General features: G+C 42.4%; 1 protein-coding gene across 1 annotated transcript; it reads left to right on the forward strand.

The window, feature by feature from the left end:
- The first annotated feature begins 1,785 nt into the window (after nucleotides 1–1,785).
- GTF2H1 (general transcription factor IIH subunit 1) lies at nucleotides 1,786–25,356 on the forward strand. Its single transcript, XM_054275630.1, has 15 exons — nucleotides 1,786–1,861; nucleotides 5,652–5,820; nucleotides 7,628–7,820; nucleotides 10,224–10,386; nucleotides 12,072–12,165; nucleotides 12,688–12,837; nucleotides 13,712–13,791; nucleotides 15,084–15,214; nucleotides 16,223–16,310; nucleotides 17,616–17,704; nucleotides 18,533–18,650; nucleotides 19,419–19,509; nucleotides 20,951–21,066; nucleotides 22,010–22,102; nucleotides 22,671–25,356. The coding sequence occupies exons 2-15, from the start codon at nucleotides 5,667–5,669 to the stop codon at nucleotides 22,755–22,757; spliced, it is 1,647 nt and encodes a 548-aa protein (XP_054131605.1). The 5' UTR covers nucleotides 1,786–1,861; nucleotides 5,652–5,666; the 3' UTR covers nucleotides 22,758–25,356.
- Nucleotides 25,357–26,059: the final 703 nt, after the last annotated feature.

Genomic DNA, 26,059 nt, shown 5'->3' on the forward strand with positions numbered 1-26,059 from the left:
CTTAAAGAAACACCAAGTGTTTTCCTATTCAACAACCATCAGGTTTCAGTTCGCCAAAAAGAGGCCCAAGGGCTGGAAAATAAGACTCCTGCTTCATTTATGAGAAGTTTTTGTTCAAGTTCTTTTCTGAAAACTTAACCTATTGGATAACCCACCTGGAAATATTTAAACTGTAGTTATATTTACATCTGTCTGTGAAAAAAAATTAACACACACCTTGTTTTCTGGAAAAATTCACTTTTCCCCACAGCATGCAATCTTGATTTGAAACTAATTTTCTCAAGGAAAACATTTAACATTGGCATTTTATAACTATACCATATCCTCGCCCAAAAGTAAACTTAAGAACTATTATACTCAAGTTATACTAAATTTAAGGACCATTATTCTCAGTTATACTAAATTAGCTGCATTTGTGCATTTAGATACAATTATAAGCTATCCTCTCCACTGAATGTCTTTTCCCGCATTCAACAGATAACACGAAGTGAAATCCAAGAATTAAATAATCACTGAAATCACAACCTCGCATTTTTCCTAAGCAGCACATACTTCAAAATAACTCCTTGTTGAATTTAAAGTTTAAACCTGTGCGTTGCTTAACAAAACGCTAAACCTGTTACACTACACAGGCAAGTCCGTAAATTTCTAAGCACCCTTCAGGATGTGGCCCCATAATTTAAGGAACTCCCTCCCAGAAAAGCCGTCATGGGGGAAATTTACATTTCCTCTAAAGGAAAGCGAGCGCTCACTCTCACCAGGCACTAGGAAAAGGGAAGAGGCACATTTAGCCAGCGAAACTAAAAGCTATTGCTTGTAAATTCCCAAAGTATCTTAAAAACCTTAGTGGCCACTTCTGCCGTGCCCGCTCTCTGCCACATCCCGCCGGTGTGGCCTGAGCTGAGCCGCGACCCCGCGGGACCCTGCCTGCCGCACCCGGAGCGAGGCGCAGCATCGCAAAGGACAGAGGAACCCCCCGACCCCTCCAGAAACCGCGGGGAGGGGACGGGAGCCGAGCCCGGGCGAGGCACAGGAACCACGACTCGCTCCTGCCCCCTGCCGCTCCCTCACCGCGCTCCGCGCTCTCCCGGTGCCGGTGCCGGTACCGCTCCCTCGCCACTCACCGCACTCTCCCGCCGCCGCTCTCGGGGCCGCTCCGGGCGCCGCTCTCCCGGTGCCGCCTCCAAACAGCGCGCCCACGTGACCCGCGGGAGGGCGGAGCGGGAGCGCGCGCCCGCTCCGCGCCGCATCACGCGCCGCCCGCGCGGGAGCAGCAGGAGGAGGAGGAGGGGGAGGAGGAGGAAGCGGCGTCACGCGCGCGCGCGCACCCGCCCGCCGGCCACGTGACGCCGTGACACGCGCGGCGCCCCCTCCCTCCCGGCGCGCGGGCCGGGGCCGAGGGGAGGCCCCTCCCCCGCAGCGAGGCGGCGCCGCCGACCCGGGAGCGGAGCAGGACGGGCCGCCGGGGCCGATGGCGGGCGACGAGCGGGGCCCGCGCGGACGGGTGACGGCGGGAAACGGGCCGGGCCGGGCGCGGCGGGGATGGGGGCGGGGGGGCGGTGGCGGTACCGATTTACTGCCGCGTAACTGCCCCCTCCGCCCGCCGCCGTCATGGCGACGGGGGAGCGGCCGTCACGTGACCGGGGCGGGGGCCGGGAGGGGCGCCGGCGCCACGTGACCGCCGGGGACGCGCGGCTTCGGAGCCGCTCCCCTGTCACGTGGTGCGGGCCCCACCCCCGGCGCCCCGCGGCCCGTTCCGGTCACGTGCCCGCCCCGCCCGCCCCATGGCCCCGGCGGCGGCCGCGGCCCGACCCCCGTAGCGCCGCTCGCACTCGGAGCAGCTCCCGGCGCAGCCCGCACGGTAAGAGCCGCCGGCGCGGGGCGCGGGGGAACGGCGGCGCCGGGCAGGCCGCGGGGCCCGATCCGCCTCACGGCCGCGTTGCCCCGGCGATCCGTCCCCGGGGGCAGCGGGACCGCGTCGCGATGGTGCCGCGGCGGCCTTTGGCCTCCCGCGCTTCCTTCCTGCCCGGCGGACGTGTGACGGTGGCCGGGCCGGAGCTGCGGTGAGGGAAAGGACGAAAGGGGCGGCGGCACCGCCGATCTGCGCTCCCCGGGGCCGCGGGCGGTGGCGGGGAGGCGGCAGCGCTGCGCCGGCGGCACCGCTGCCGGGACACCGGGCTTGGCTCCGCGCTCGGCCCGGTGCTGCGGGCGGCAGACAAAGAGGTGCCGCGGCAGCGCCTTCCCCGCCGGCACCGCGCGGTGTCCTCGGGCCGGTCTCGTGGCAGGGTGACATCCCTCCCGGAGCGTGGGTGATGCGGATCGGGGGAGGCCGGGCTGGCCCCTCAGCACCGTGCATCCCCCCGGTGTGCCGGGACAAGCGGCACTGCTGCCGCCTCTCCGTGCCGCTGACAGATCCCCGCCACCCGCGCGGAGCTGGCAGCGTCCCCGTGCCGCTGCGGGTCAGGCTGGGCCATTGGCACAGATATTCCGTGATTCTGCTCTTGCCTGCGGGGAGCGGAAGCCCAGCAGCAGAAAGGCCTGCATTGATCTGTCAGAGCTTGCCCGCCAGCCCCTCCCCACCCTGGCCAAGTCAGGATTATTAAAACGTGCAAACGTTTCCTTTATTTCTGCTCAGAACTCGACATAACCATATGGAAAAAGACTGGAGTAAAGTGCTGGTAACGGAGAGCGTTCAGAACAGGTGTTGTAAAAAACAGAGATGAGAGGTACTGTATCTTCAAATAAGAGTGGTTAGGAAGATTCCCTTCAATGGAGGAAAGATAGCTGTTGGAATTTGATGGTATTTCCAGAAGCTCTTTGCTCCCACAGAGCTGCGAGGGGAGGGCTTGTAGGTGGATAAGCACACAGAACATTTCTTTTGGTCTATGCCAACACTGAAGCTTCCTGATGGACCTTGCCTATTGTACACTGCAGCTGAAATTAACAGCCCCAAGACAGGCCTGATGACAAGTTTACTTGATTGTTAGGGCTTCTGGTTGATCCGAGTGCTTTTAGAAATGTTGACCAAGCTTTGTTGCTGGGGAATTTAAAATAAATTGTCTGACCTTCCTATTCATACTTGAAGCAGCCGCTGCAGAACACTAATGCTGTAGCAGGTTAAAATTATCACTTAAAGCCACAAAATAACAGCGTTTGTCTGTGTGCATGTGGCAGTTCTTGCCCTGCACAGCAGCAGTGTCATCATCCATAGTACTGATTCCTGGAAGCTTCAGATGTTAAATGTAGAGGTTATGAGATTTGGACAGGAACAAGTACATCATTGATGGTTCTCTGCTGCATAGTAAGCCTTACATACTAAAAAAAAAAAAAAAAAAAAAGCTGAGTGTGTGTGCTTTGCTTAGCAGGGATGTAGCCTTCCCTGTAGGAGACAGAGAATGAAATCTTGAAGCAAGATTCCTATTTTAGAATTTTTCCTGTACTTCTTGTAACACGAAGCCATTTTGTTTCCATTAGTGACAGACGGTAACCTTCCTAAATCCCTATTATTAACATTTTTTGTATTCTTTCTGATGTACTGTTCAAAAGACAGCTCAGGGTTTTCTCCATTTTGGGTAATGCTCACTGTGCTTGTGAGTTGTATCATCCCACTGCCACTGTAAATTACTGCAGGAAAAAGGAAGTACAGCAGTGACAGAAAGAAGAACAGCATGAGCCATGTGCTCGCCCTCCCAGAAGGTGGAATGAGCCACTTGTGGGATAATTGTGCTCTCACAGATTGCACACTGCAGGGTACTAGAAGGGCTCTGAAGGAGAACTTGGTAGCTGCTGATTCTTTGCTTCTGTAGTTGAAAGACTGGGTGTAGGTAGGTGAAATGGCATGATAGGAAAGCAGAGCAGCTGGCATCAAAATGAGCCTGACTGTGGGAATGCTTTCCTTTTCCTTGCTGTTCTGTACAGGTTGAATTCCTTTGTGTTCCCTGGCTTTGCCTCCATGGCGTTGGATAATAATGACCTTAAAAGGACTATAAAGTAACAAAGGGAGAAAAACACCAAATCCCTGGTCTTGCACATGGTGAGGTTCCCAGTCTCTGAGAGTCTGTGGCCAGCTGCCTTTTTCCAGTAAGGATAAGGTGCTGATGAGACTGCAGACCCACAACAGGAAACTACATAAAATGGTTGTGTGAATAGCACTGAAAGGGAATAGTGCTGCTGGGAGACTGTAATGGATTATGCTAGGGAACAGTCCTGAAATCATGCCATGCAGTTTTCTTTGAGAAAGAAGTATTACCAAGGATGCTCTGAATGTGGCACAGTGTGTTCTAGTGACTGCTGCAGTGGTGCTGATGTGAAACCCCACATTCAGCTCAGCATGACTGAACTCTTTAGCAAAGCCTTGGATGGCTGGAATGGTGAAGGAGTGAAGTGTAAGTGCAGAGCCCTTTTGCCATTATGTCTTTCCATCTAGTGTGTTACTTAACTCATTGCACAGGAGCTTGAAAGACTTCTGTTGAAGAGAATGCTGTGCTACTGTCCAAACTGTCAGAATAAAATGTCTTGTCTTGCTGCTGGTTGGTGTCTTGTTGTTTTGGTGTTTTTTTTAAGAAAAAAAAGAAGTATGTGAATTTAAATGCTTAGAACTACCATTTTGTGGTACCTACTAGTAGTGTGATAGCTGATGCAAGTTATAATCTGAACTTCAGAATACCTATAATATTGATGGGATGCACACTGAAGCACATGCAACATCCACATTAGCATTGGAAAAATATTATTTTGCATGTCAGTAGTAAAGTTTATGATACACAAAATTTATGATGCACAAAATACAGCAACTGGACATATTAAACATTTTCAGCAAAGATGTACATTTTTGATAAGTGTACCAACACTTATCAAAAAAAGATGTACACTTTTGATAATTGTGCCAAACTTTGTTTGACAGAGTATAATAATACTCACCATATCTTTTATCTCTTGAATTTAAGGCTGTAGGGTGAACCTGGGGAGAGGAATGACAGTGACTGCTGGGGAGAACAATGCAGCAAGAATCCAAAGTCTGAGACTGCTGACAGAATTATGATTGTGCTGTAGTACATGTAACATTAGTTCCTCAGACTTTGGAGGAGAGGGACTGGCCAGTTGCAGTCAAGTGTACAAAACATTGTTCAAACCATGGGCAAAAGCCACCACAATAAGAACACCTAAGTCTTACTGGACTACCTTATCTTTGGCACAGTGAACTGAAAAATCCATGGTTTTTCACATACCTTGTATCCTTCCCGTTTCTGAAATGACTTAGCATCTGCCATTCCTGCTGAAGAAGGGAATTGCTGCCAGTACCAGAGAAGATTTGGAATTCGTCATTGCTTAGCTTCGGTATTCTTCTGAACTAGAAAAACCAGTAAAAGGACAGTAAAACAGGAACATTTAGTTATCAGTTTAAATGTAAGATTTGTGGGTCTTTTAGTGGATCAAAAGCAGTAGTACCAGCAATATAATTAGATGAATTCTTTAGGTAGGTGGGAGTATTTTGTTTAAATAAATTTGCTGATTGTAGTGAAAGAGGGGAGCACATTTATCTGAAATACTCCCAAAATGATATAGGCATGAACAAATAATACTTTAATATAGACAGGAGTAGTGAAAGAGTTGCAGCACAGCTAATCAGCTCAACTGTATGTTGTTAACAGCTCATTGTAGCCGCAATGGCAACATCGTCGGAAGAAGTGCTGCTGATAGTGAAGAAGGTGCGGCAGAAGAAGCAGGATGGGGCCCTGTACCTGATGGCTGAGCGCATTGCCTGGGCTCCCGAGGGCAAGGACCGCTTCACCGTCAGCCACATGTATGCAGACATCAAATGTGAGTGAGCACCGCCTGCTGCACTCAGCAGAGTGCCACAGAGACCTCAGTACCACACAGAGCTCACCTGCCATGCCTGCTGGGTGCTGCTGCCTCAGGAGGGTTGCAGGGCTCTGGAGCTCTGGCCAGGCTGCTCCGTAGCAGCAGAGATCAGGACTGGTAAAGTATCACCAGCCTAAGGATGCTACCACAGAACTTCTGCAGTCTTCAGATGTTTAACTTACATCTGCTGCATTTACTATTAACTCTGATAAACTTCTGCAATAAATTGAACAGAAAAATAATCCATGCCATATGCTTGTAGAGGGAAGGGTGGGAGGAGGATCAAGGAAGCATATAGGATTTTCAGTCTAACACAGAAACTATCTGGCATGTCATCTGTTTAACTCAGTATCTAAAGCTGTTTCGATTTTCATATAAAATGAACTCAGTTTTATTTTCATCCAACAGACCATAGCTTCAGAAGTGTCAGCTTCTGTAGTTTGGCCTAGCTGCTAACATTCTGAATAAGCATTTGCTGTTGCAACAGCAGAGTACTTGCAAGTCAAAACTAAACAGTAGATGTTTATAGCATGCTGCCTTTCTGGCTCCAATTAGTGCTTATATATCACGTGCTTTAATGCCAAAGTAGGAATAAAAAGTGAGTTGTATGTGTCACTTTGTAACACTTTAGTGATTGTTGCTGTTTAAAGTCACATACAGGTACTGTGGCATGATTGAAAGTGTGTGATGAATCAGAACTAAGATGATATTTTCTTAAATATGAAAGTGATAAGAAGTTTAAAAGCCCCATTCGTCTGTAATAATCAACTTTGTGAAGGTTTTATTTAGCTATTAACTCACACTTAAGCACCTTGTATTTTATATATGCACATGTATAGGCATTGAAGTATTTTTAACTTAGATAAAAGATGTGCTTTTTGTCATCTGAAATAAAAAAAGGATGAGATGTTTTTGTAAATTTGTAATAGAGAAGGTGATTTAGTGTTGATATCTGGTTCCTGTCTCCCACTTGCTTTAGAGAAAAGGCTGCTATTAAAAGTTAGGTTAGTGCCATTTGCAGTGCTTCACTAAAGTCACTATAGCACAACAGTCCATAAGCATAGGTGTCCCAGCCTCTGCTCCCTCTGGTTATGAGGATGGAAGCAGGAATTAGATTCTTCTTATGACTCATGAGGATGTAGTAGTACCTTGGAGGCATTGGTGATTAATTTGGGGAGCATTAGTGGCTAACTGCACTTAACTCACCACTGGAAACTGGGATCCAGATGTGCTCCTACCACCCTACCTCTGCTTTCCTACCACTGTCCTTCTGCAGGAGCTGGGCCAGCTGCAAAAACAAAAGGGGGTGCTTTTCAGTGGAGCAGTTCCTTGCTTCAGCTTGCTGCACAAACACTAGCCATCACACAAGAAATGCAGCAGGAAGAAGTGGAAAGGGGAATGAGGTCACCTTTCAGCAGCAGCCTGGATTGCTTCCAGGTTAAAGTGTCCAGGTGATGACAGCCTCATTTGCAGCAGTTTTCTAATGGATCCTGTGTGGAATACAAAGATGAATCAGGACTCCTGTTCAAGAGCTGAAGGGTATTAAGCAACAGGCTGTTACTGTCTGTGTCTTGTATTTTAGAGTGAACAAGGTGCAGGATTCAATCTAATTCAAGGGGAAGACTGACTGTTCCATTTTCACAGCTGCAATTCACATGCAGGGTAATGGTATTTAATTGGATGATGAGAATAACTGCTTATAAGCAAATACTCTAGGGAAGACAGTTTCTTGTATAAGCTTACTGTCTGTCTCTCTGCAATCTAGGCCAGAAAATCAGTCCAGAAGGTAAAGCTAAAATTCAGCTGCAGCTGGTATTGCATGCAGGGGACACAACCAACTTCCACTTCTCCAATGAAAGCACAGCAGTGAAGGAACGAGATGCGGTCAAGGATCTTCTACAACAGCTCTTGCCCAAGTTCAAAAGGAAAGCTAATAAAGAACTTGAGGAGAAGAACAGGTAAAGGGATAACATCCTAAAAGTCTGTTGGGTTTTTTCTTCTATCTGTTAGCTAACTGTTGTGTATTTCTGTTAACACGTGTTGTTATTTCAACATCATGAATGATACAGCATTTGTTTCCCTAGTAAAAATCTCCCGGCTTTCAATTTCAAGGCAGTTCCTTGAGGCTTGCATAACTGTCACATGTTGAGACTACACTTGTGTGCTTAGTGACACGTTCTTGAGGTGTCAAGGCAGCCAGTCTGGCTGCCACCCGGTCTTTCTTATCCATAGCTATGAGAGGAGAGCACCCAACTGGCAGCCTGTCTCTTTAGTCTTCTTAAATATATATGTATCAGTTAGAAAAGCTGCTTGAAAGATTCTTTTTTCCTTTTCCAGAAATTTTGTGGAGCCTGGTGATTTTTTTTTCCTCCCCATAAAGCCCCATTTGCCCCTCAAATCTTTCCTGATGTTTTATAGACTACTAAATTGTTAGGTATTTTCATGCATCTCACTTGAGAGGCTGCAGTTTGTTATTTGGCATACAGGATGTTTACTCTAAGAAATTGTTTGAGAAGATGTTGAGGACCTAAGTCCTTTTCCCATATGGGCTCTTGAGATACATTTCCGTTCCTTTAACATGTTTGTTAATCCAATTCCTGTGGCCACAGAGCTCTCTTCTCTGCATCTCCCTGGACAAATTTCACTTCATTTTAGTGTCTGCTGTGAATCCTGTGTCTATGGCTTCCATTTCCAAAGACTCTTGTATCTCTGAACGTAGATTTTTCAAAACGTGAGAGCGTTGCCTCATGGGACAGACTGGATCTTTACAAGGAGATTTCCCAGCAGAAGAGCAAGAGCCCTTGTGCTGGAGCTGTGACACAACCAGGATTAACTGGTTCCAGTACTGCAGCAGCCACTAGAGTCTGCAGCAATGCAGCCTGCACTGGCACTGTTCCCATACTCGTTTCTTTATGCTACGTGCCTTTTTTCTGACAGTATTGGTGCTGAGAACATGGGCAGTCTTAGCTCTGAATCTTTGCCTCCTTAAATGGAGATTTACAGCATCACACCATGAAGTATCAGGAGCTTTTCTAGTTACAGAAAAGCCAGAATCCCTGCACCTACTCAGCCATAGTTTGTTCTCTTGATTAGAAACCCAAGTCTGCTGATGGGGCTTCATTAACTTAATTGCAACAGATCAGGCAGAAAAGATCCAGCCTGTTGTGGGAGGGTACAACATCCAGGGTCCTTCCTCCTCCATGGAACTTCCTTCATTTGTTGATATGTGGGAGTTGAGTATGTACCAAAATTCCAAGCTTTAATGAAATAACAAGAATAACAGACTGCTTTCAGCTGCACTAATTTGTAAGAATTGCCACTAATCCATACTTGTGACGATAAGAAAAACTGGAGAAACCCTGCTGGTTGAAACATAATAATCCTGTCACAAAGCTTTCACTTCCACCTCATCCTGCTTCGTCCTTAAAGCAGCTAAAGGCTTTCATTCTGTTCAGATTGCAGTTTACCCATGTTCATCCCTAGACCATGTATCCATAAGACTCCTGGTTTTTTGCATTGTTTGCAATTGATCAGGACCCTGAGGTACATGCTAAAGACTGGTGGGTTATTGGCAGATTGTGAACACACATGCATGCTTCCCTGAAAATAGCCCAGTGGGTTTCTGATAAGGTACACAGCTGTAAAAACAGCTGCTTAAGCATGAGTGAAGATTCAGATGCACAGTCTTTGCATTTTGGGTAGTGATACCTGATATGTGGGTGATAACTTTTGTAAACAATGCTCCCTGGTGGAAGTAGTGACACGGAACGTGTCTCATACTTGTGCTGTGTCTGATTATCTGATTAAAGGATGAAGATCCTACTGCTACCACAGAAACATAAATGAACAACCATTGGAGTAGTGTGTTTTAAGAGATCTTATCCCATACATATTTTGTGATCTATACTCTTGCACTAGAATAGAGCTCTGTAGCTACTGAATTTTAAGATCTTAAACCAAGAATTGGACAGCACTCAGATCTCCTTTTTTCCTCCCTCATCATATTTCTGTTATGGAACAGCAAGAATATTCATTGTGCTTTTACAGTTCAGAAGATTCCAGTCCTGGTGTGCAAAGACACAAAAGCATCACAGAACATTTTAGGACAAGACATGAATCCCACAATAAGTTTTTCTTAGGTGTTACTGTTTTCTAACTTCCAGTATTAACATCTATTTCTTAAGTCTTTTCAGACAAGCAGTGCTATTGACATTGGGTGTTTAGACAGTATTGTTAAGAAATGCACAGCATTTTGAAAGAAAAGTTGGTTTCTGTTCCTTTTGTGAACTTGTGTTAGTTGTGGAAATACTAGTGATTTATTCTGCAGTGTTTCAATTCTATTCAATACATTCTTTTACCAGAATGCTGCAAGAAGATCCTGTTTTGTTTCAGCTCTATAAAGACCTTGTTGTGAGCCAAGTAATCAGTGCTGAAGAATTCTGGGCCAACCGTTTAAGCCTGAATGCAGGGGACAATTCTGCAGCACCTAATAAACAAGATGTGGGCATCTCTGCAGCATTCCTGGTATGTTGAACCTTTAACTTACAGGATTTTAGAGCAAACAAATTGGGGTTCTGCTCATGCACTTTATTCCCATATACGTGAACTTTGCTGGTTCCTCAACAACTCTCTGCTTTTCCAGGTGTAAAGGAGAAAAACAAAGGCTTCCTTCTAATCTGCAACCTCAACATTTTGTCAGTTTAAGATATGCTATTTGAACTTCAAATTGCCAATAGGCAGATGATGTTTGTACTGCTGCTCTGCCTTCTGTAAAACAGGAGTGATGTGAATATATGGTCACTAGATTAAAATGTATGAGCTCAATAAATTAAAGAGCATATCTGTGGCAGCATTGACATGCATAAATGAACCTTTCCACATAAGGGTTTTATTCTCTCCCCAATTTTTTAAACCAGTACATGCTTTCAGCGACTTGAAGAACAACTTGTGTGTCTGGAAGCTCATTTTCTGTCTTTCTTTCTCTAACTTTCAGTTATTTTACCCCTTTGTCGAAATTGTGCTTGAGTAAATTCAGTGCAGTCAAAAAGTAATCTAGGTACAACATCAGATTGCTCACACAGAGGTATGTTTCTGCTTCTGCAACAAAACTCACAGGACTCTTTAGATGGAATCCCACTTCCACCTTTGTAATGACTGTGCTCACAGTGGATTTGGGAGGGAAAGAAGAGGTAGGAATTGGTTTAATTTAGCTGCTGTACAACCATTTGATTTTTTTTCCCCCGTGGAAATACCAAAATCAGTTGCCAGACAAATTTGATTGCTCTGATTTCCTGTTTCCCGTTGTTATTGCACCTTAATGTTAAAAAAAAGAAACCACAATGAAAGGTAAACTCACCAAACCTTGAAAACTAAAACGTTCTTATACCACCTGGTTATGTTTGTGTTCTCTGCATTTGTGAAGAAGATATCTTAGATATTTGTGTGTCCCAATTCAAGTTGAATCTGACTGACTCTGCTCAGAATATGTTAGCCTATGAAGATGATGGTACAAAAGCTAGGCTTGAGGTACACAGGAAAGGGAGGAAAAGGCAGCAGGCTGTGCAATCGTACTTTTCCTGTTTCTGAGAACTGGACAGAGCACTCCTCCTCCAGAACTTCCTAAAGAGATCACTGAGATCAAAGTTCTGACTAAGGCTAATCCTCAGGCTTTAAATTCAGTGTTACTTATCAGTTACACTAAGATGTTTTTAGTATACAACTGTGTATACTTATATTATAAGGGAATAAGGTGTAAGAGCCATAAATCCTTTTTTGTCACTTCATTATAGCCACTGATCATTCACTAGCTGAATTGTTGAGTGAACAATAAAACATGAGGCATATACAGTATGCTTACTTATTTTAACTTAGACACAAGGATAAGCATGAATTAATTAAGCATACCTTGTTTTGACCAATGGAGTGCTCTTTGCTTTCTAAAGCCTGCAGTCTGCTTGTTAAATCATCCCTTAAATGGCAAGTATAATAAAGTAATTCATGTTTGCTTGTTCATTCCTTATTCTAAAATACCTATGTACGATCAAATACGCTGGATTTGATTGGACATATATGGATTTGATTTAGATTACTGGAGGAAGATGATTTTTTTACCTGCAGCAGACTTTGCTTGCAAGATTGCAGTTCTTTTCCTTCTCCAGTTAGAGAAAGCTGCAGACATGACTGTTTTTTCCCTGTGTGCTTTTTCTCAGGCTGATGTACGGCCTCAGACAGACGGCTGCAACGGGCTGAGGTACAACCTGACTTCGGATATTATCGAATCCATATTTCGGACATACCCTGCAGGTAAGAGCAGAGTTTACATACCAAACACATCCATTTAAGATTGGTCTTTTTACTGCCTTACTGTAGAAAGACTAAAATGTTCATCTGAGATTTTATTAAATGAAAACATTTTAACTTGTGTTGAGTTTTTGTTTTTTAAATTGTGAGTAAATGTTTGATTTCCATGACAGTCTCCTACTCAGTGTTCCAATTAATTGTTATTTTTCATGAAATCACCTTTGGGAGGAAAATAACCTGTTTTCCATCATTTCCCATCCACTGTAATGAACACTGACACTGATTCATTTTGGTCCCTAGTGTGAGGGCAATTCAGGAGTGTTCAGGCCACTGTTACCTGTACTTTTCAAAGCTTTAAAGCCGTGAGTACCTGTTCACTCATGCTTAACTACTGCAGTCCCTTGCATTTAATGGGAGTGAATGGAAGCAGCCAGAAAGCAAGGAAGCCATCAAAGAAATGGTGATCTAAAATACCACGTTAAGATTTGTGGAACAGTTTGTAATTGTTCTGGGTTTTGTTCACAGTAAAAATGAAATATGCAGAGAATGTTCCACATAACATGACTGAGAGGGAATTCTGGACACGATTTTTTCAGTCTCATTATTTTCATCGGGACAGGCTCAATACAGGCTCAAAAGACCTCTTTGCAGAATGTGCCAAACTGGATGAGAAAGGTAAGCTGGTTGTCCCTGAAAACTACAGATGGTCATGGCAAGTTAGCTACAACTTTGCCATTCTGAGCATATTTCTTGGAACAAATTACCTTTGGAAAGTGGCAGCACTAGATGGAAGCTTTACTGCAAATTCCATAGCATGCCATCCTGGTAGATTGATTATGTGCCATCAGTTACTATGGGATAATTCTGTGTACATAATAGGTTTTGTTTTGTAGTACGTGCACAATTTACAACAGGTACAGCTTTTGTTATAGATGGGGTTTTAGTAAATAAGATTCCTATTTGCCCAGATTTCCCAGAGGAATTGTCATCCTTCTTCTCTGTCAGTCTTTTTAATCTGAAATAATAACATATTATCTGACTCAAGTTTTTTAGGAACTTTTGAGATATGTTTGTGATGATACCAAAATGTGAGGAGTTGGGATCACTTACCACCATTCCATAGTATGTATTGAAAGCTTTCTATTAGGAATGCAAAACCCTTGACAAGTCAAAGCTATCACCAGATATAAACTGTCATACTGCCCAGGCAGGGCAGCAGAACAGTGCCAAAATTAGAAGAACTGCAATTTTGGCTTCTCAGATCCCACCACTATAACTGCATCTCAATTTATTTTTTAATCAGTGTTCAGTGATTTGTAGAAGTTAGTGAAAACTGAGCTAATTAGTAGGAAGATGTTTTGGAGTAACTTCTCACATTTATTACTTATTTTAAATGGAACTTTAAAAAGGGTTTAAAGTTTTAGTCCCAGTGTTATTTGGGCCTGTGCAGAACGTTTGTTTTCTTTTAAAGATTAAATGTAACATGATGATCCCATAGTTATGCTATTTGTTTAGATACAGTTTTTCATGATTTTTTTGTTTCACACAGGGTTAAAAGCAATGGTGTCTCAAGGAGTGAAAAACCCTCTGATAGATTTAACAGCTTTGGAAGATAAAACATTAGATGAAGTAAGTACTTGGGGAAACAAAACAGAAAACAAACAAAAAATCCAAAAGAAAACCATAGCCCTTCTTTAGTTACATTTAAGTGGCTATTTCTTTTAAAACCACTACAGATGCTAATTCTAAAAACAATTCCTTATTAGGCAGTTGCAGTGGTTGGGTACTCAACATCGCTGCTGTTGTGTGTGTGAAGGGAAATGGAGACTGTGCCCATGGACCTGTGTGGTCACATCTGCCTTGGTGTGCAGGGTGTAAATACAGGACTTCCCTTCTTTAAAGAATTGCTCTTACATTTGGCTTTTTAGTCTAAAGTGAACTCTGGTTTTTTCCTACTTCTAAGAGTCTGTGACAATGTACAGAAGAGTAGCACAAACCAGGGAAAAGTCTTTGATTTTTTCTTACTTTGAACACTGCTACTTGATTCAGCCTAACTGAAGGACACTTTATGCAGTGTTCTTTGTTTAGTTTCAAATACCTTTTTTTGCTAAAATTAAAACTAACTTGAATTATTACCTGCCTCCAAGAACAAGTTAAAACAATTCATATCAATGGTGTACCATAATGTGAAGCAACAGAGATGTGCTTTTCTGCACTTGATGTAACTGAAACCATTCAGTTGTAGTTAATAATGAAGCTGCATTTTTAAGTTTTTTAGTGGGTTTTTTTTTGTATTTTCTTTTTTCATTTTCTTTTTGTGGGAGTTGTCCAAAGCTAGCAGCCTGAAAGTGGACCATGAGTTTAGGATAGATGTGTTATAAGTGCTCTGCAAACTGCCCTGATTTCCTTTTGAGGCTGATTTACAGCAAGCATGAAACTGCCCATGGGGTAAAGTGCCACCTGGCAAGTGGGGAACTCTACCAGCATTTTAAGGCTTGAAGTTTTTTGAATTTTCCAGTGGTATCACATCCTCCTGACAGGTATATTTTAGCCTGTAGGCTGCTGGTGTGCCACTAGATGTTAAAAACCAGTCAGTAAAACAATTGCTGTCTTTTCCTTACCATCAACGCCTGTTTTGCACAGGTTATCCTTAATTTTTTTAAGCTAGTTCAGTTTTTACTTATATCATGGTCTCATAAAATTACCAATATAAGACTTGTTACCTTCTCTCTGACACCTCTGAATTGCCAAGTGTTAGCAGAATACAATAGTCACTGGAGGTTTTTCAAAGTACATAAGGAGATGGTGGGGCAAAACTAGGAAAGCAGTTCTGGATGGTGATGGCTTCCTGACTCCAGGGAAAACAGAATTGTCCTGCTGCTCTGGGAGCCAAGAGGGAATGAATGTTGTTTTCTTTGCAGGGCTATGGTGTTGCTTCTGTGGCCTCTACATCAAATGCCTCAAAGTCTGCTAGAGAAAGCAGCAATGCTGCCATCATAAAACGCTTTAATCATCATAGTGCCATGGTCCTTGCAGCTGGCCTCAGGAAACAGTGAGTTGCAGTGTTGTCTAATAGATTTCTGGAATAAATTTTAAGGAATTTCCAAAACAAAAGCACATCTTCAGTTATTCATACAACCTTTTCTTTTAATTTTTTATGAATTAATTATTTTCCTCTAAAAATTAAAATACCTTTAGGTTTCATTTTTCTTTATAGAAGTTTTTCAGAGCTCTTTGAAATGATGACTGCTATTTTTAACTGAGTTATGATATAAAGCAGATTAAAAAGAAAAGAATGGGTCTGCCTTAGATGTCTAGCCCTGGTGAAGGCAGCAGAAGTAGTGGAGGTGAGGTCTGGTGCAGGAATTTCCTATTTCCTGCCTTCCAGGAGCAGGTCTGCTGGGGTTTCCTGCAGTGTGGCATAGGTGGATCAGATGAAAGACTCCTAAGGTGCAGTACTCTGCCCCTGACCAAAAACACCTGGCAGGTCACCTGCTCTACAACTGCTTTATGGACAACCAGCAAGGATTACTACTCTACCCAAATCCTACAGACCTTAACTGAGAGAGATCTTAGTTAACACTTCCTTCTGTTTGGCTGGGCTCCCTCACATTGTTCCTCTGTTTTGCACAAATTGTACTCTGCACCTTAAGCAATCTCTTTTGGGCAAAGTGTGTTTGTTTCTCAGTTCAGAAAGGCACAACAGGATAGAGCTCCCAGAGCTCTGCTAATACCTGGTTGCATAACTGTGTGTACAAAGTGTTTCTAGTTTAGCCATGATTTTGCTGTGTCCCACATGCACTGTTGGCATGCTGCTATTTCTGAAGAGAGGGACCAGCACCTTCCCCTGCTGAGGAATTTCCCCTGTGACAAACAGGGTTAATGTGAGGAGTTAGTTCCTTTTGTCTACACCAACTGCTAGAAATTAAGACATAAGGGGAAAAAAGTATGTGAACATGCATATGAAGCTTTTGAAACAGATGTATTTACTTTGTGTCTAGCTTGTATCTTAAGTTTCCTGTGAGGTGAATTCTTCTTAATGCTGTTTCTCTATTTTAAGAGAAGCACAAAATGACCATTACAGTGAGACCAGCAGTACGGATGGAAACTCCAGGGATTCAGATTTCTTTCAGCCACCACTGAAAAAGGTATAAAGTTAGCTGATGTGATTCTAACTGAATGGAACTGGAAGCTCTGTCTCTGAAAAAATTGCTGAAAGTTCCTTACTTGGTTTATGACACATCTGAAGTAAAACATTTTTAGCCTTGTTTAGAACTATATAGAATAACAACCTGAGAGCCTGTAAGAAGCCTTGTTACCTGTGTTAGTAAACACAAATAAGTTACACATTGAAGTATTGTGCTGTTTTTCTCCTCAGTAGTGCCCAATAAAAGTAAAAAATTCCAAGATAGTTCAGATTGGACTCAGAAATCTGGTTCTTTCCATTTGCTGCAGTTCTATTTTCAGCCTCCTTCATTTTGTTTTTCTTTCAAATGCCTGAAAACTTCTAAAGAACATCCATCAGAAAAGGATATTGGTGTTCAAGCACCAATATTAACCTGTCAAATGTGTTGTTTGTAGAGGGGATGATGAAACTGGCACATTACAGCCTTCATCTTAGTCAGAAGCTGAAGTGAGGTTGAACTGAGTGTAGTGACACCTGGTACACAGAAATACAGGGCAACAGCCTGGTCTAGATTAACCAGAGCAGCTCACAAAGTGGAAGAGAGTACTGTAATTGCTATAAAACTGAATTGAATGCTCTTCCTGGAGCTGGCGGCCTAAACAGAAAACAGAGACTCCAAACTTGGTTGCATTGTGAGAAAACCTTGTAGAATACAAGTTGGCAAGTGTCAGGGTAGTCTTTGATGTTCCTCAAAAGCTCTAAGTTTTACTGAGCAGAAAATTATATAGCAAGACTGGAAGAAATGCGATGAAAAGGAGAGTAAAAGTAGTGGAAGAATAGGGGATTTCAGAAATGGTTTTCTAGTTGTACAAAGTCTGATGTCACTGTGCTGTTACCTCTCACTAGTACTCCACAGCTCTGCTGTCACCAGATAGCTTGGGGTAATTACTGTGCTTTTAGTCTCAGACTCCTATGCACCAGCTATGAAATCATGAGTATTTCTGCTAATCTGGAGTTGGATGGACATAAATAGAGAGCACAAATTATTATCTATTATACCTTTTGGAACATGTTTTGGAAGTGGCAGGAACTGCCTAATTTTCACAGAATCTGGAGAAAAAGCAATGGTGCCAAGACTTCCAAATGGCCCATCCAGCAACACTGGGCATCACTCCCTCTGGAGGGTAGGCATGAGTCATTCCATACCTGGGTTTTCTTTTAGGTTTTAGTAACCCTTCAGCTCAAACTTGATGCAGCAGAAGAAAGCACTGGATGTATGGACTTGTGCCTTCCTTAGTAACATGTATCATTATTTGGCTAATTTTAGGTAAAACTGCAGGAGGCCATTGAATACGAAGATTTATCAAAGAATAATAGCGTTAAAACTATTGCACTAAACTTAAAGAAGTCTGATAGGTAAGTTAAAATAATGCACAGCTGTTTCAGCAGAGCCAGTTTAGCAGGGGTTTCATCACAGCCCACACAGGACCAGCTGATTTAGTCCCTACTGTGCCAATCAAGTGTGTTACAACTGAGTTTAGGAACCTAGTATGAGCATTTGCATAAACCAGTTTCCCCTTAAATTTATAATTTCATTTCTCAGAGTGGTTGGGGTAAGAAGTGACATCTGGAGATCATCTAGTCCAACACCCCTGCCATATTCCATCTTACTTTTCAGAGGGTTAAGTCTCTAAGCCAACCTGAATGACCTTGACATGTAATTTCTGTGAAAGCCTATATGAAAATATATAGAATTCCAAGAAAAATCCTCTCCCAGGCATAAAAGTGCAGTTGGGATAGTTTGGACTGCTCAGTGGTCTAAGATTTTTCTAGTGGTAGTCCTCCTGTTTTCTAGACTTTTGAGTTTGAGAACCATAGGTGTAACATCAGAAAAGGAGCAGTACTACCTGAAAGAGAACAGTTCCAATGTGCACCTAACTTCATTTACATTAACTTCAGTTGAAAGTTATGGGAATTGCTCCATTCTAATAATATTTCCAGAATCTGGTGGCAAAGGTGGCTTTTCATTGGCAGAATGATCACAGATTCAACAACTGAAGCTGTTATATGCTCCTGACCCAGCCTCTTCCCATGTGGCAATATATTGTACTTTGTCAATATATAAAGTACTGGTAACAGTTGCAAAGCATCTAAAATTAGAAACAGTAGAAGAACTGTCCAGGAGTTTTCTGTTGCTTTACTCTTACTAGTAACACTTTTCCCTTCCCTTTTCTCACCTCACAGGTATTACCATGGTCCAACTCCAATTCAATCACAGCAATATGCAACTAGTCAGGATATAATTAATTCATTTCAGAGTATTAGACAAGAAATGGAAGCATATGTACCCAAACTAACTCAGGTATGGAAGTATATTTTAAAAATACCCCTCTTGATCTTAGCTTGCTTTCTATACAATTTCGTGTCTCATGTCTACTGAAGTTTAAATTTTTCATGGTAAACTTCAATTATCTCCAATTTCTGTTAACTGATTTATTTTAAAGGTTTAGATGATACCTTTTGAGCTGTTATTTTTAAAATACACTAGAGGAAACAGTCATTGCTGATGCTCAGTTATATTCTTCTGTTCCTGCTTTCTTTTGAGGAAACAGTAAAGGTATAAGGTACTAAAGGAGGACAGTCATGCCCAGGCCAGTGTATTCATCCACCCTGAGAAGTCTAGGAGGTTACAGTGAGCAGGTTTTCAATTGAACTGGCCTTTTGCTCCTAAATGACAGCACTTAGGCTGTCAGTGTGCTGTGGGCTGCACAGAAGCTCTGTGCTGGCACCTGGAGGGCAGCAGAGCCCTGTGGCCAATCTCCCCAGCCAGCATCTGAATTTATGTGTTTGTAAACTAAGTTTGGCCCTGAGTAAAGCAGCCAGCATTCTGCTACACTTCTGCATAGTAACAGTACACTTCTGTCATTTCAGAGTAAGTGCACAGCCTGTTCAAGGTCTAGGCAGAGAAAAGGCTACAACTAATTAGAGAGTTTTCACTGCAAACAAGCTATAGCACATAATTCTGGAAAAGAGCAGAACCTGAACTTCCATGTAGGTGTTTAACTAATCTTATTTTTAAAAGAATTTATTAGAAAAAATAACCTGGAATATTTGTACTCTTTCTCTCCAGGTTCTTTCAAGTGGTGATGCTGCCAGCACTATTGCAGTCCTGTCACCTGGAGGAGCACTTATGCAGGGTGGAACACAGCAAGCCATAAACCGTAAGGATTTGGGGTGTCTAATGCTTTAATTGTATCCTGGTGCATTGCACAGCACTAGCTGGCTTGCTGGTACATCTCTCCCTTAAAACATGTTCCAGTGATAAAGGAAAGTATGGAAATGTGTAGCTGGAGTAGTCCTGGGTTACAGAGCAAAAGAAAAGCACCATGCCACCACCAGCCTCACCATGGGGGTGGTAATGGCTACACCAGCACTGAGGCAAGTGAACAGGAGAACATTTTACACAGCAGGTAATGAAGGAAACACCTGATAGATACCAAATTATCTTACAGATGTGAGGTTTTACTTGTTCAGCTTTTTTTCCCCCCCAGATTGTAGAATATAACATACTCTGAAAACTCTTAAGGAAGAAAAACCTAGATAATAATCTGAAACTAAGTTTTTTGCAGCCTGCATTTAAGATTCACAGCTTGCTGTGAAAAAAGGCAACTTCCTTGTAGACTGCAAGAGCAAATCAGACAGCCTCTCCTCCTCATGCCTCCAGTCAACCACTCCTTTCCCTACTGTCACATTGCTGCCAGTTTGAGCTCCTGTCTCTTCAGTCTCACAGCAGATGAATCCCTATTCTCAGGATTTATTACAGTTTTCCAGTTTATCTTGTGTTACCTGGTCTGAAAAGCAGCAGAAAGTAATTCAGACAGCTGAAAACCAACTACGACTTCTTTATGGTACTGAAATAAAAGGAATCAGCAAGCAGTGGTGAGGCTTTCTTACCCATCCTGATTGACATACAGGGTGCTACACTTCACTTCTTTGAGCTTGACCACCACTTCTTTCTTTTAACAGCCTCATCCTAAAATTTGATATTCACTGTTCAGTTCACTGTGCTCACCCTCAGTGACTACTTGTACTTTTTGTTTGAGTTTTTACAGCTGTGGCTCTTTCCTTGTTCTTGAGCCCTGTCACCCTTTCTTCTGTAAGAATATCTGGAACACAGTTCTTTTTTCCTGTCTGGATTTTTCATTTTTCACATGCTGTAACCATATTACCAACATAAGATAGAGTGAAAAAGTTGAAGTACCACTGAGTTCTTAGCACTGTGCTGTTGGGACAAGCCAGCAGCAGCACTGCCACACTGTTGGAACAATACAAATACACTGCTTCTGTGCCACACTGTTGGAACAATACAAATACACTGCTTCTAATCCTGGATTAGGTTTGGTGTCCATTCTTTGCCTGGCATGGATCTTTCTGAATAGTACACAAGCTTCCAAGTATAGAGCCATAAATAGCAGCTGACCTGATCTAACAGCTGCTGATAGTCTTGATCTAATTGCTGTGAGGCACCTCAGTGTCCCCTCCCAGCCAGTCACAGAATGACTGTAGTGGAAGTGTGCATCACTGAGCTCCTTTGTTAGCCTTAGTTCTCATTTTTCATAGGATCCTTTGAGTGATGTGAAAAAACCCTTTTTCCTGTTGCAGAGATGGTGCCAAATGACATTCAGTCTGAACTGAAACACTTGTATGTGGCAGTAGGGGAACTGCTACGACACTTCTGGTCCTGCTTCCCTGTTAACACGCCATTCCTAGAAGAAAAGGTAAGGCAGAGCTCCCTCTTATGGCCCTGGTTATGATGTGGTTTACAGTGGCTGGCATTACTGAAGTATGGAACTAATACACATGCATCAAATCAATGCAGCACTTACTCATCCCTAGAACTGAAGGTCACAAAATAACATGAAACCTTATTTTTCTCAGCAGTTCTGCTGGTACTATTAATTGAAATCATCCTTGTCCCTGCCTGTCTGTTAGCTCCCTTTAGGAACAGTAGCTGTTAGCCAGTTTCAAACAGAATGGGCAGCTCAGTTGCAGCTGCAGGGTTCACATTTAAAACACAAAAACTAAAGCCTCCCTTCCCCAGCTCCAAGAAATAACTTCCACAGTGAGGTTACACAGTACAAGCAAGTATCCCTCATTCTTCTATCCATTGCAAAATCACTGTCATACCTTCAGAACACACACTGCTCTTGAGAACTAAGTTGCCTTCAAGGAGAGATGTTTGCCTACAGCCAGGTCTATGACTGTAACTATTTTTCTGTTACTTTTTGCGTCACATGGATAACAAAGATTAAAATTTGCATTCTGGTACATTTGCATATCTGCTGCAAAATCTGGCCTGAAAATCTAGTCTTTGCTTGCAAAAGAAAAACATTTTGTGAATATCTTGTATCTATTTATAAGAATATCACATTATATATAACAAAATGTATCACATTTTGTGAATATCTTATATCTGTTATTAAGGAGGTAATAATCACAGTGGCACACTGCACTTTCAGTCATACTGCACCTATCTCAAAAATAAATACAGAGAAGTGTTAGAGATATTTGAATAACTTTCCTTCCTCAAACTACACAAACTCGAAGTAGCCCCCAGAATTAGTTATAAGGTTTTGTTGGAGAATAGTTTGTTAAAGGAAATTAAACTTCTATCTTACTGTAATTCTTCAGTATTGTAATACTGGTTTCTGTCTCTCTCAGGTTGTGAAAATGAGGAGCAACTTGGAAAGATTTCAGGTTACAAAGCTCTGCCCATTCCAAGAAAAGATTCGGAGACAATATTTAAGCACAAATGTAAGGGAAAAGTACTGTTTATTATGTGGGTGCATATTAATAATTTCATTCTTAACTATGAGAGGATGATAGGTTTGTTACTTCTTATCCTAGGACATTTTATTTTTTTTATTGACTAGGAAATGGGGAGAGGGAAATTGGGTACACAGTTATGCTGTTGTCTCTCCCTGTCCAGTTTGCTGAGTGATGCCAGCAACTGACAAGAACTGTAACCTGAAATTACAGGAGTGATAGAAAGAAAGAGGAAGTCACGTTTCATTTTTCACTTCCACTGTGAAGTGGAACTTGAGCAACTTCAAATCTGACATGGGGGGAGAGCTCTGAAGTGGTCAGAGACTAAATACCAGAACAGAGAGCACAATGGAGGGGTCACTTCCCCCTTCCCTTTCAGCTCAGCAGCTCTCTGCACTGCTCCCTCTATGGATATTTTACAACAGAGCCTCAAGGTCCTTTCTCTCATTTTAGAGAGATTACTCCTAGTGAATAAAAGCAATAATGCACCTGAAAGGAAGGGGAGTGATGTGTTTCCAGCAGCTGGGACAATGTTTTCTCCCTTTTCCTGTTTCAGTTGGTAGGTCATATAGAAGAGATGCTGCAGACAGCCTACAATAAGTTCCACACGTGGCAGTCGCGGCGCATGCTGAAGAAGACGTGAGGGCACATCCTGGACAGGTCTGAGAGCAAAGCCTGCAATAGGGTAGGACTACAGCCTAGGTATGTGCAGATCTTAGAGTTCTTGCAGGAAGAGCTGCAAGCTGTGGACTTCTGGAAAGGATGCTAACTGAACTTGCACATTTTTGAAAAAGAACTGAGATTAAACTTGAAAACTGGGGAGAAAAACAAGGAAGAACCAAAACGGAAGAGCTGAGGCGCAAATATATTTAAAAGACACTGTTTACTGCAGTCACTCAGGAACTGCTTTTGATTTGCATAAAAAGCTGCTTTCAGAAATAAAAAAATTTAAAGAGGGTGTATTAATAAAATTTGTTTTTCTGTCTAATTTTTTTTAAGAAGTGTATGGCACAGGGTAGATCTCAAAAGTTTTTCTTCACTGGATTCTGACATTTTCTTGAATTTTGTTTGTACTTCCTGCAACAGTTTAACAATGATGTTTTAAAACATAGCTGAGACTGTTTTTGCTTCAAACATCTGGGAGAGTGTAGCTGTCAGAAGACAAGCACCTGCCATATGTTTCCCCACCAATTGGAAGCAAGAGACATTGCACTGAAAGCTGTTCATGGTCTGGGGTCCCTAAAGGTACACAGGGGCAAGCTTTTGCCTGAAGTCTTCGATTTTTATGCAAAAATTTTTCAGCCATCAGTTTTGCATGTTTCCTTTTGAGTGCAAGTGTGTGCTACTGCAATCTTTTTTTTTTTATGGTGGCATTTGTTCTGAGGAGAGAATGCATTTTTAAAAATGAAGTTAAATAAAGTTTCTTACAAAAGAAGTCATTTATTTTCAATTCTTAGGCATTTTTTATTTCTTCTCCTAAATCTGTTTTCCTTCACCCTTCCCTTTTGACTATTATACTGTTTTTGGCGAATTGATAATCATTGCAAAGAGAAAAATGCGTTATTTACACAGTGTCCATAGGTATTGGGAATCTGTGCCATACTTTGTTCTAAATAGAATCAGTTCACAGTTTCAGACCAACTTGTATTAAGTGTGACTTAAATGCAAAGTAACCCCCTTTTCTAGAATATATGCAGTTTAATGAGAACCTTGTATTTTTTTGTCACTTTGACTGGACAAGAGCTCAATATGGGCTACTGAACTTTTTTTTACTTCAGATTAAATGTGACTGTTAAAGGTGCATCTACTACAAAGACAAATCAGACTGACAATATGTATTCAAAGCGAGCACAGCAGTGTTTAGTACAGCTGAAGAAATTCCCCAAACCTGCATGATGGTTTAATACTACATTTTGGTATGATGCTAAAACATGGTAGTATGATGTTGGGTGAATAATTTTTGAAAATTCCTACAGCAGAAAAGATGTATTGGTGTAGCCAAGTGGGTGCCTGTTCTGTGCAGCTGCTCAGTTTATGCAAGAGGGGTTTTTTCTTTAACTGGTGCATGGAAGTCAGCAGCTTCTTTTGATCCTTTTCTTTCAGATTTCTGTGTTATGCTATAATCTTTTGGTAAAAGCGGAGTTTCAGTTAAGCATCACTGCACCAAAGTCCTGTTCAGAGCTGTGTGCATATTGTTCAGCCTCACTCCCTGTGTGCTGCTGCAGATCCATGCATGATCCCTGCTCTGCACCATCCATGTGGTTCTGCTACAAGAAATGACTGGGCTCAGCCACAGATGCCCACTGGGCCTGACAGGGTGAAAATGTCACTGGGAATAAAGAGATGCACCACAGCATTTGGGGGATGAGGTGCACATCTTGTCAAAAGTTACCTCTTGTGAGAGCTAAACTTTTTCTAAAATTTAGGCTTAGGGTGTGGCTTTATGAAGCCAAATCCCCTTCTAAGTGCAGGCAGCTCCCAGAAAAAAAAAAAAAGGGTAGTTTTGTTCTCCCCCAATCCAAAGCATTTGGAGCAATTCTGGGGCCAAATTCCAGCTGTTCCTTGAAAGCTAGCACACCTTTCATCACATCAGAGGGCTAGGGTCAAGAAAACAGGTCTGATTTACATTCTAATTGTGCCTGAAGCTATGAACAACACATTTAAATATTAGACTGCACTGAGACTTCATTTAAATCCTAGGAGAGTTTTGAATATGGAACTAATTCACCTTTAATTGGAATGTATTTAGTGTTCCTGGAAAGACTGGGCAAAATGGTTAACATGGTGAAAAAGTGTCAGTGCATCACAAGAACATTTTACAGCTCCAAGAAGTGATGTTTATAACCATTTTGGGGATGGTATTGCAATAGCTTTAAGTCATTATAATGATATCAGGCTATCAAAATGTACCTTAATGAGCAGAACTAGGGGGAGGAGGACTATGATACTAAATTCAAGTTTTGCCTGGAGACTATACAGGCAAGGCTGCTATGCACTTCATATTGCTTTTTCAGGTATTGTGGCAATAAGGCACAGGCCCCTCCTCAAGGAAAGGGAGGTAACTATTCTTTCTACATTGTGTTCCCCTTTTCTGTAGCATGGTCCAAAACACAGATTCATTCCTTAAATTTTGAAACTGAATCATCATGCATTATATTACTATTGGAATCTTTATACTGACTTGTATTTTTACTGAGAATTCATAAAACTTGTATCATTGGCATTGATCTAAGATTTGTAGAATAAACCCTACTGAATTCTGAAGTGAAGTCTTTTCTAATGCTTAGGCTATGTTTTCTGGTTGAATTAAATCCCTAACAGACTGTTAGGGATCCCAGTGTTGAAGTCTAAATTGAGAGAACTGTGTGTAACTCACTTAGCTGTCCCTTGGTGCTGATAGGTCAGCAGGAAAAGGGTTACAATACAATTATTGTCAAATTGTTTCATTTTCAGAACTCTACACCATTACTAGTGCTACTGTTCCTCTGTTCCCTATCATACAAAAGCCACTTTGTCTCCAGGGATTAATACTCTGCTTGTTCCATATATTGGTGAGCAGCTGTTGGTTCAGGAGAGCTGCACAGGAGCTTTGTCAGTCACTCTAATCCAAGGTTTGCCAGTGATGGAGAAAGGATAACGCAGATACCGGCCCATGCATTTCAGCAGGTGAAGATATTTAGATGTACCACAAAAAAGGGCTAATCAGGCTGATTCTCTCCCAAAAGCTCTCCCCACTCAGGGACAGGAGGTGACAGCCTTCCACTGCAGCCTTCCTACAAGTAGCTTCTTACATGTTCACAGGGTAGCTCTCAAGACTATCATCTGCAGCTTCCTAACATGGCAAAGGTGTCACCAAGGCCCTGTTGTGCCTTCCCAGATGGATGAGTTTCTCCACCCCTCTCTGCTTAAGATGCTTTTTTTAAAGCTACAACTATTTTCCCTTAC

The sequence above is a fragment of the Melozone crissalis genome, unplaced genomic scaffold (genome assembly GCF_028551555.1).
Source record: "Melozone crissalis strain CALT ecotype California unplaced genomic scaffold, PUWL_Pcris_2 ptg000018l_1, whole genome shotgun sequence".
Taxonomy (NCBI): Eukaryota; Metazoa; Chordata; class Aves; order Passeriformes; family Passerellidae; genus Melozone; species Melozone crissalis.

Coding starts and splice junctions, on each gene's coding strand:
- GTF2H1 (XM_054275630.1), top strand. CDS start 5,667: ATGGCAACATCGTCGGAAGAAGTGCTGCTGATAGTGAAGAAGGTGCGG. Junction 12,166..12,687: donor ATTTCGGACATACCCTGCAG/GTAAGAGCAGAG, acceptor TTTTGTTCACAG/TAAAAATGAAATATGCAGAG. Junction 13,792..15,083: donor AAGATAAAACATTAGATGAA/GTAAGTACTTGG, acceptor TTTTCTTTGCAG/GGCTATGGTGTTGCTTCTGT.